General features: G+C 43.7%; 1 protein-coding gene across 2 annotated transcripts; it reads left to right on the top strand.

Moving 5' to 3' along the window:
• The first annotated feature begins 1690 nt into the window (after positions 1 to 1690).
• LOC119301417 (FAD synthetase, chloroplastic-like) lies at positions 1691 to 6712 on the top strand. 2 transcript variants are annotated; one of them, XM_037578378.1, is made up of 5 exons: positions 1691 to 1982; positions 3048 to 3202; positions 5159 to 5294; positions 5402 to 5577; positions 5658 to 6712. In XM_037578378.1, the coding sequence occupies exons 1-5, from the start codon at positions 1825 to 1827 to the stop codon at positions 6152 to 6154; spliced, it is 1122 nt and encodes a 373-aa protein (XP_037434275.1). In that variant the 5' UTR covers positions 1691 to 1824; the 3' UTR covers positions 6155 to 6712. The 2 variants fall into 2 exon arrangements, with proteins under 2 accessions (XP_037434275.1, XP_037434274.1); XM_037578377.1 differs by having other exon boundaries at positions 3039 to 3202.
• The last annotated feature ends 2025 nt before the right edge of the window (positions 6713 to 8737 follow it).

Raw genomic sequence — 8737 nt, 5'->3', positions numbered from 1 at the left:
TAGCCGAGGCCGACCTTGGTTGCTGCATTCCAGAAGCCAGAGTGAGGGTAATACCGACCCTTAATCACGCGAGCACACAAAGACTTCGGTTCGGTGATCAAGTGACAGCCTTGTTTGGCAAGCATTGCCAAATTGAAGAACCTCATATCATGGGCTGGGAACCAATACCAAGATCTCCAATGAAGCTTCTTTTTGCCATCCTCTCTGCCCCACCACTTGTCGGCAATAATTTGCCTAAATTTGTCACAGATCCCCTTTGGAAGTTCAAAGCAACTCATGATAAAAGTCAGAATCACCTATATGATTGATTTCAACAAAATTTCTTTTCCAGCACGAGAGACAGGACTATCAGACCATCCATAAATGCACTTCCAACCTCGACCAAGCAAGAATTTGAAGGTACTAGTAGGAGATTTGGCCACCTCCGTAGGCATGACTAAATAAGTGGTAGTGAAAGCTTCACAAGAAATTCCCAAATCTAGACTTCAGTCTCTGTTTAACATTTTTCGGGCAGTGACGACCAAAGAATAGAGAGGATTTATCCTTGTTAATCATCTGACCCGACCGAGAACAATAATGATCCAGAGTAGACTCCATAGCATCCACCCTGCGCATGTCGCTTCTTGCAAAAAGGAGATGTGAGATAGGTGAAACAGAGTGACAGTTCATAATACCATGCGGTTCACCATAATTCCCCTTGTGAAGTAACAGGCTTGACAATCCTTCAGTGCATAAAAATAAACAGTCATGGCTGATAGGATCACTCTGACAGATTCCTCTCAAAGGCACCACGTGCTCAGTAAGCTCTTCGTTGACCCTGATAGCATAACGGAGATTTGTGACACTCTTCATCACCGAATTGATCCATGCAGGGGCAAAACCAAGCTTGGAGAGACAACCATGAAGCTAACTCCATTCAACACAATCGTAAGCTTTTATCATGTCAATCTTCATGAAGAAGGGCTGTTTAGCACGTTGTTTTCTAATTGTGTGCAAAGGTTCATAAGCAATAAGAGTATTGTCGGTAATTAATCTGCGAGGGACAAACACACTCTGGAACTCGAAAATGACAACAGATAAGAATACCTTTAAACGGTTAGGCAAAACTTTGGAGGCAATTTTATACAACACATTGCATAGACTGATAGGGCGAAAGTTCTTGAGTTGCTTGGGTCTTGCGACTTCGAGAATCAGAACAATCACCGAGTCACATAAACCATTCGACATAGCCTTCCCTTCCAAGAAACTCCTGATAAATTTTCTCACCCAAGAAGTCCCAGTGGGTTCGATGAAAAAGAGCCGAAAAACCATTTGAATCGGAAACTTTCATAGGCCCCATCTGAAAAAGGGCAGCCTTGATTTCCTCGTTAGTGTATGGCTCACAAAGAACATCATTCATCTCATCGGAAATCTTGTGAGGAATAGCATCAAAGCGAGAGAGCAAGAGATTGAGAATTTCGTGTGCTGCTTTTTTTTTTTTTGCTTCACTATTTTTTGGCAGCTATAGTAGTCGTGACTCTGTAAAAAATCCGAGCAGACTGCCGGACACATACATTCGAGAGAGAAAAAACCTGCCGGACACACACATGTCCGACCGTGGTCCGGCGGAACCTGCTCGCGCCTCCACCTCCATTCCGACCCGAACCTAAGAGGAAGGTGCGAACCGGACCTCATCCGACGACGGGCAAAGGGCGGAGACGCGAAACAAGCAGCGAGCCAACGAAGCAGCCTCGGCACAGCACAGCACAGGCGGCGAACCTGCGAAGGAACACAGGACAGGAGTGGGCCGCATCGCACCGCACCGCACCGCACCCGCGTGGTGGGATGGAGCGGGGCGGCACCGCCGCGCTCGCCTGCACCTTCCGCTCCTCCTCCTCCCCCTCTCCGGTTTCCCACTGCTCGCCTCTCCTCCGCCCCCGTAGACGCCCGCCCGCGGCCGCCGGGGCTCCTCACTTCCTCCCGCCAGCCGGCCGGCGCTTCAGGTAACGAGACAGCCGTCTCCTATCCTCTCCGCGCTTGCTTGCCTTTTCCATCCTCAGCCGAGGAGGTCTCGCTTCCCCTGCGTCCGCGCCTGCGCGCGCAAGCTGTTCGACAGAACGCTTGAACTGTCGGGCGTTGGTGACAGGTGGACCTGCACCGTTGGAGCAGAATTTAGAATTATAACTGTTTAGCATAGTTTTTATATATTTATTAGGTTATAGGATCGGCAGCCCGGGGTCTTTAAACGCCTTCCCAAACCGTGGACTTGTGAGATTTGGACTTTGTAGCCTTGGGGGTGCTGCTAGATTTTGCTGTGGTTATGTTGGTTTGGAGAATTTAACTCCTTGGACAGTTATTTATGGCTGGGTTGTCGACTTACTAGCTTACCCACGTTCATGATGATCCATAACCAAGCCCTACAAAGGTGAAGAATCTCTATGCCTGGAATTCTAGTAGTTGATGAGCGAGAACAAGAATGTTGGGTAAGATTTAGCGAGTGTGAGTTGAAGTTAGCTAGCTTCTTTCATTTACAACTTCATATCGTGAACACTTGTTTTCAAGTTATTAATATAGTAAGCGACGCGTTCAAGCTAGATTTTCGCCACTGCAGCCAAGCTAGGTTGTTTGGCTGGTGTGGTCAACCAACAGGGATGGAGGTAAAGGGGATTGAAATTTCAAAATGTGCATATCTAGAATAGAACAAACAAGTATGACATGCTCTCGACATAAATGCTTATTAATCCCTTAATTCTTGCTGATGCTGTGATGCAAATAAGCCATAAGTGAGCGCTTATTTTGTTTTCATGTCCTATAAGAATATGATGTATAACTGAAAATCAGATTATTAAAAGAGATAAGGAACCTATCGATTATTCAAATTGATTAATCCTAGGAAAGAGGTGCAAATATTGAGATTATCCTGCTAGAAGATCAGGATTTCTATTGCCCTATTGGGTACCACATGGGTCATTTTCCTTGCAAATATATAGCATAATTTCGGCCTGGCTGTTTAGCCTTTTTGTTTTTGAATTTTTGTTAACTTGATTATGCACTGCTAGCTACTGCAGTCAAAATAGGTTTTTAGACACAAGCAAGGGGCTTAAGCGGCACTCATTGACGACATTCAGCCCATTTGGGCGTCCATCGGTTAGTCTGAACGATGCAGATTTAGTAAAAGATAAGATGCTAATTGATTGTGGAGAAGAGCAAGACTGTGTGCTTGGTAAGTTCTGTATGCCCTTTCTTCCTCTCGCATTAACAAATTCCAAAATCATGCTGTTAATATGTGCGTAAAACCAGTACCTTAAACCATTGTGTGCTTGTAATTTCTGTTGCCTGCAAAATTTTATTGTGGCAGCTCAGAAACTTCCTATTCCATAATTACTGGCATGTTTTAGTAATTTCTGAGAAACACTGTTCACATACTCCCTCCGTCTGGGTGCATAGGGCATGCACGTGTTTCTAGGTCGTCAATTTAACCAACCAAATATATGCTACATTTCACCAAAATCATATCATTGGATTTGTCTATGGATGAAGTTTCTAAACATATAATTTTTGTCACATATAATACATATTTGGTTAGTCAAATTGTCACCTAGAAACACACGCACGCCCTTTGCACCCAGACGGATGGAGTGCTATTTATGAAGGCAGTGTGGTGCACTGTTTTTGAGTCGAACGACTAGTCACGACTAATCATCGAGTTGCAACTGGCAGGTCGACTCGACTAGTTGGCTGAGTAGAGCGACTCGATCGACTAGTCTCGACTAGTCATGGTTTTTGAGTCGAACGAGCTAAATTGGCCCCACCTGCCATACTTCTTTCTATTTGATTGCCCAATCCCCCCTGGAAACCTAGATCGCCCAGTTTTCCCCCCGACCCAAACCTCTCCTGCGACCTTCTCCCTTGGTCACTGCCGCTGCCCCACAATCCTGCCGGACGGCGCCGGCGCAAGCTGGTCTGCTCCTCCCCTGGTTGCCGCCGACTGCTTCTGGTCTGCTCCTCCCGTGGTAACTCATGTCAACTAGTCGACCATGCGTCTTGACTAGTCACGACGAGTCAAGAGTCGCTACCCCAGAACGACTCGTCGACTCGAAAACCTTGGTGTGGTGGCAGTTCACTTGCGTGGAAGTTAGCTATCCACGTGCCAGAACCATGACTTGGTTTCAAGGTCTTATGGGTTTCAACTCTAGGCTACCCCAACTTGTTTGGGACTGAAAGCTTTATTGTTGTTGTGTGGAAGCAGTTCAGAGATTGCAGGCTCAAGAGAAGAAATGTGCAATATAAAATCCATACTCAGCCTGAGTCCATTTCTGTGACTCCACTTCATGTTCCTATTACCTATTCATGAACTGTATATTTTTCATTTCCGTCGTAGGTTTGGTTTGCCAATCACCACCGTTTTTGTGAGCCAGTAGTCTCCTCTAGAGCACTTGTGTATCATGTGAATTGTTCCTCATTGTACATGACGTCTTTGTGCAGTGCCATGCACTGCACCCTTGCTTGGCATGGCACTCTGTTGGGGACATAGCGATGTTGAAGCATCTTGCAATGTGATAAATGTTGGATCTGAGTCAATTTGAATTGTTACAGTCCCAGTCCATAGAACATTGACTTGCATGCATACCCCTAATAAAAATAATTAACAAAGTTGCTTTTATATCTGGCAAATTTCCCTGGAAAAGCACTGAAGCACTGCTCAGTTCAGGAAGTTATTCGTTTTCTATGCACCACTATTTGGTGTTTCGTTAGCTTTCCACTTGATTCTTGATTGGTTTGGTTGAATCTCGGTGCTTGCCAGTTTCACATCCAACCACCCTAGTTAACGAAATATGCATATTTTTTCAAGTCATGTTGTGCACAAATAACATGCTTTGACCCCCCTCTGATAGAAGCCATGTTAAGACCATTAAGTGGCCCATGCTTTATCTTTACTCCTTTCCAGAAATTATATGTACATCAGAAGATACAGCACAATTATGGCAGACATCGCGAACACTAAAAAGGAAATTTGCTACCACATATTCAAAATCCTACTTTCCTCAAATAAATTTCCAAGTTCTACACTAGAAATTGCTCGCCGATTTTCACTCTCCTTATGACCTCTTGTCGCACTAACTTCACAGATATTCATTTCATCTGTACAGTTTCACTGAATTTTCAGTGCACATTTCAGATGGGATAGTTGCCTTGGGAAAATTTGATGCCCTTCACATTGGCCACCGGGAACTAGCCATGCATGCTTCTAAATCAGGAAATCCTTTTCTTCTTTCTTTTGTTGGAATGGCTGAAGTTCTTGGCTGGGAGTATAGGTGGGCCTCTTAGAAATTTTCAGTAACTTACTTGGTAAATTTAGCCCAATATTAAGGAGGACATAGTGAAGTCCTTAACAAATCATTACTGTTTTCCTTTTGTACAGGCCTCCCATAGTTGCTCATTGTGATCGGAAGCGAGTCCTTTTGTCTTGGGCTCCATATTGTAGAAATGTGGTGCCTCTTGAATATCAAGTTGAGTTTGCAAAGGTCAGGTACCTAACTCCACGCCAGTTTGTTGAGAGGTTATCAACGGATCTTAGAATAAAAGGTGTTGTAGCAGGTACAAACATGTTGGTTTACCTTACAAGGCTCGGTCTTGTGCTGCACTACCCTACCTAATATTTTTCTTCATGTGCACAGGTGAAAACTACAGATTCGGGTACAAAGCATCTGGTGATGCAGCTGAGTTAGTGAAACTGTGTGAGGAATTCGGTTCAAGTGCATTTATTGTACGGTCTGTCATGGACACCGCAAAGGGATCTTATAATGGAGCAACACCTGCTGTAAATTCAAGCGATAAAGGACAGGTGTCTTCTAGTCGTGTTCGCAAAGCTTTGTCGGTTGGTGACATTGAATACGTCTCCAAGTTACTTGGGAGGAAACACCGCCTTGTGCTAACTGTGACCGAATGCCCCATTAAGGAACGGAAAAACATTATAGTCCCGAAATCTTGCATGGTTAACATGCCACCAGCCGATGGATTCTACGAGAACTGTGAGCTCTTCAATGGAGGGTATCTTGGACTATGCAGGGTGGCCATTAACGCAGAGACCATTGATATCGAGATGAAAGATGAGAGCAGTTTGTCACCAGACAATTTTCAAGAAGTTAAACAACTAGGTATTGAGTTTGGGTGATGTTGCAGCTCCTTTCGTGATCAGCGGCTGGTCTTAGTTTGTATACCCGGTCACTTTTTGGACAATTTTGAGTCGAAGCCTTAGGTGGGAGTTTTTTGTTCCCTAGATGGAGGATATATGACGGAAATGATCAGAGGTATGTATTCAGCCTCATCAAGGTTCATCAATCCGAAGTCCAATTCACAGTTTGATGGAAAGATTATCCTGAAGAAGATTAGACATTGGTGCGCACAGCAAGAGAAGCACGGGCACGAAGGCGGCATTCTTTCCTGTGGACTGGCAAATAAAGAGTTTACTGGCTTCAAGCGGCTGTATGTGTTGAAAGCAAAGAAGAGACTCTTCTTGCAGCATGTCTTAGTCCTAGTACATTGTAGTCTGTACATTTTCAAGGGGTTTTTCAGAGCCAGCCCGTTTTCTATTGCTATAGTTCGCAAGCATGCTCTGTTGCATCAAACAGTGAAGATGATACTTGTTTGTTAGTACTTACTAAATTGCTTAACGATTAAGCAGGATTTCATTACAACAAAAGACTTGTGTCTACCCAGGCTTCTCAAAGAACTTGTGAGCAGCTGGAAACTTACTTTACCATCTGATATGTTAGTTGTAAGCAGAAAGATGGGAGTCTAAGATTTGTTGTACGCTACAGACGTAGGGAGTGGATGAACCAAATTACTGTTGCCGTGTTTCCGCGTTCGTTTCTGCTGTAGTCGCTGACGCTGTCAAGGGTGTAGGTGCTTGTTACCGTGCCATCGAGGGTGGTCGAGCTGTGGATGCGGCGGGACGGCAAAGCTGAGGTTTAGGATTTGAGTTTTTCCTTGCCAAAGTAGCGTGCGACAATGATGTGTGCCATTTGGATGGAGACAGAGTAGCGTGCGCGTGCAGAAGCCGGCAACAAATGGCATCCGGTCACCTGCCTGACCGTATAGTTGCCACGAACATCTTAGTTGTGAAGAAGGTTTATTTATAGATAGATACACGTGTATGCGCAAAAGATTGGAATTTCAGGTGCGCAACTGCTCATATCCAGCAAAAGAGAACAATTTTCGCGTTGCGCTCCAATCAGATGGTTCCTTCTTCCTTGCATTGTTCTCTGAATCACATCGCCAGTGCTCCGACAGCTCTCGGCTTCTTTGATTCAAAGGAATTTTATAGGATTTCTGGAGGATTAAAATCCTTAGGATTTTTTCCTATGTTGGTCCTTTGATTCATAGGATTGGATCCCATAGGAATTTTTCCTATGGAATCTTCTGTACTACATTTCATAGGAAATTTAACATTTACTCAAACCTCTTTTTACAATTCCTTTGTTTTCCCCGTAGCATCAAACAATCATTGCTAATTCTATAGGATTCAAATGGGCATGCCACTCCAACCCTACACTTTTTCTATTCCTATGTTTTTAAAATCCTACGAATCAAAGAGGCCCTTAGTTTGTACGTTCAGGCTGTACCTCTGGATCGGATTCATGGCCCGCTTCCGCTTGCCAGAGGATTCACGAATCCTATAGTAGCCTTTTTTTAAGGCGTACGCCCGTAGGCATACGTTACTTGCATTCATACGAGTAAGGAAAAAGTACAGATACACATACAAGAACGGAAATATAAGAAGGATACAGGCAGTGGCACCATCGCACCCAAACCACAAAGAAGCCCATCACAGAATTGAAATCACAGAAAAGCCCTTGGCCCTTGGTGAACTTGAGAAGGCAAGATTATATTCCATCTTCCGAGGGTGCGTTGGGGGATGCACAATTGCACATGGTTTGTTAGTTTTGTTTGATTGTGCGTATAAGAAGGCTCCATTCCACGGCTGCATTGAGACGGTGAAGGCCGGCACTCTCTAGTAGCATCATCGATTTTCTAATGACGAGAAGCTTGGGTTCCTTGGGAAGTAGAGTAAGATATACACCTAAGTAGCTAGAAAAATGGATTTAAAAGAAAAGCTAGCTAGACAATGCCTGGATTTCTTTTCAGGAGTTGTTGTTATTGTTTGGATTTACACGAGGCCGATAAGCATGACCAAAAAAAAAAACAATACACTGCAGGATAAGATTCAATCCAAATCGTCTGCTAGTTGATCCTTCGCATGTGTACGTCGTTTTATAGTGCAAAGACTAGTCTAGTTGTTTATCTAGGGATTCTTAAGATATGGCTGACATGTCATTTGCTTATTTATACATTTTGCATCCCTTGATTTCCTCGAAGGATCGCTCTCATGAATAATCAATAGGCCACAAAGCATTTCTTTCAAATGAGCAACTCTAAAAATTCCCTAAATTTTGCCTCCCTAGTGGCTCTTCGGTTTGGAGGAATTTTGTAGGATACCAATTAATACAATTTTTTATATGAAGATCATTTGGTTCAAGAAATTAACCGTGTAAAATTCCTACAGATTGCTTTCCTACACCACAATTTTATAGGAATTGTAAAAAGAATGAGATCTCTTGGAATTTTTTCTTTGTGTCTATGACAACTATGTCATGCATCTATAAATTTCATGTAGTAGAGCCAAACAACTCCTAATACTAATTTTCTTGTTCCAGTAGAAATTCGACATGGTATCACATTATGTTCCTACGATTTT

Source organism: Triticum dicoccoides, chromosome 5A (genome assembly GCF_002162155.2).
Source record: "Triticum dicoccoides isolate Atlit2015 ecotype Zavitan chromosome 5A, WEW_v2.0, whole genome shotgun sequence".
Taxonomy (NCBI): domain Eukaryota; kingdom Viridiplantae; phylum Streptophyta; class Magnoliopsida; order Poales; family Poaceae; genus Triticum; species Triticum dicoccoides.
Note: the sequence above shows the minus strand (reverse complement) of the source record. Positions and strands in the feature narration are given on the sequence as shown.

Coding starts and splice junctions, on each gene's coding strand:
- LOC119301417 (XM_037578377.1), top strand. CDS start 1,825: ATGGAGCGGGGCGGCACCGCCGCGCTCGCCTGCACCTTCCGCTCCTCC. Junction 1,983..3,038: donor CCAGCCGGCCGGCGCTTCAG/GTAACGAGACAG, acceptor ATGCACTGCTAG/CTACTGCAGTCAAAATAGGT. Junction 3,203..5,158: donor AGAGCAAGACTGTGTGCTTG/GTAAGTTCTGTA, acceptor TGCACATTTCAG/ATGGGATAGTTGCCTTGGGA.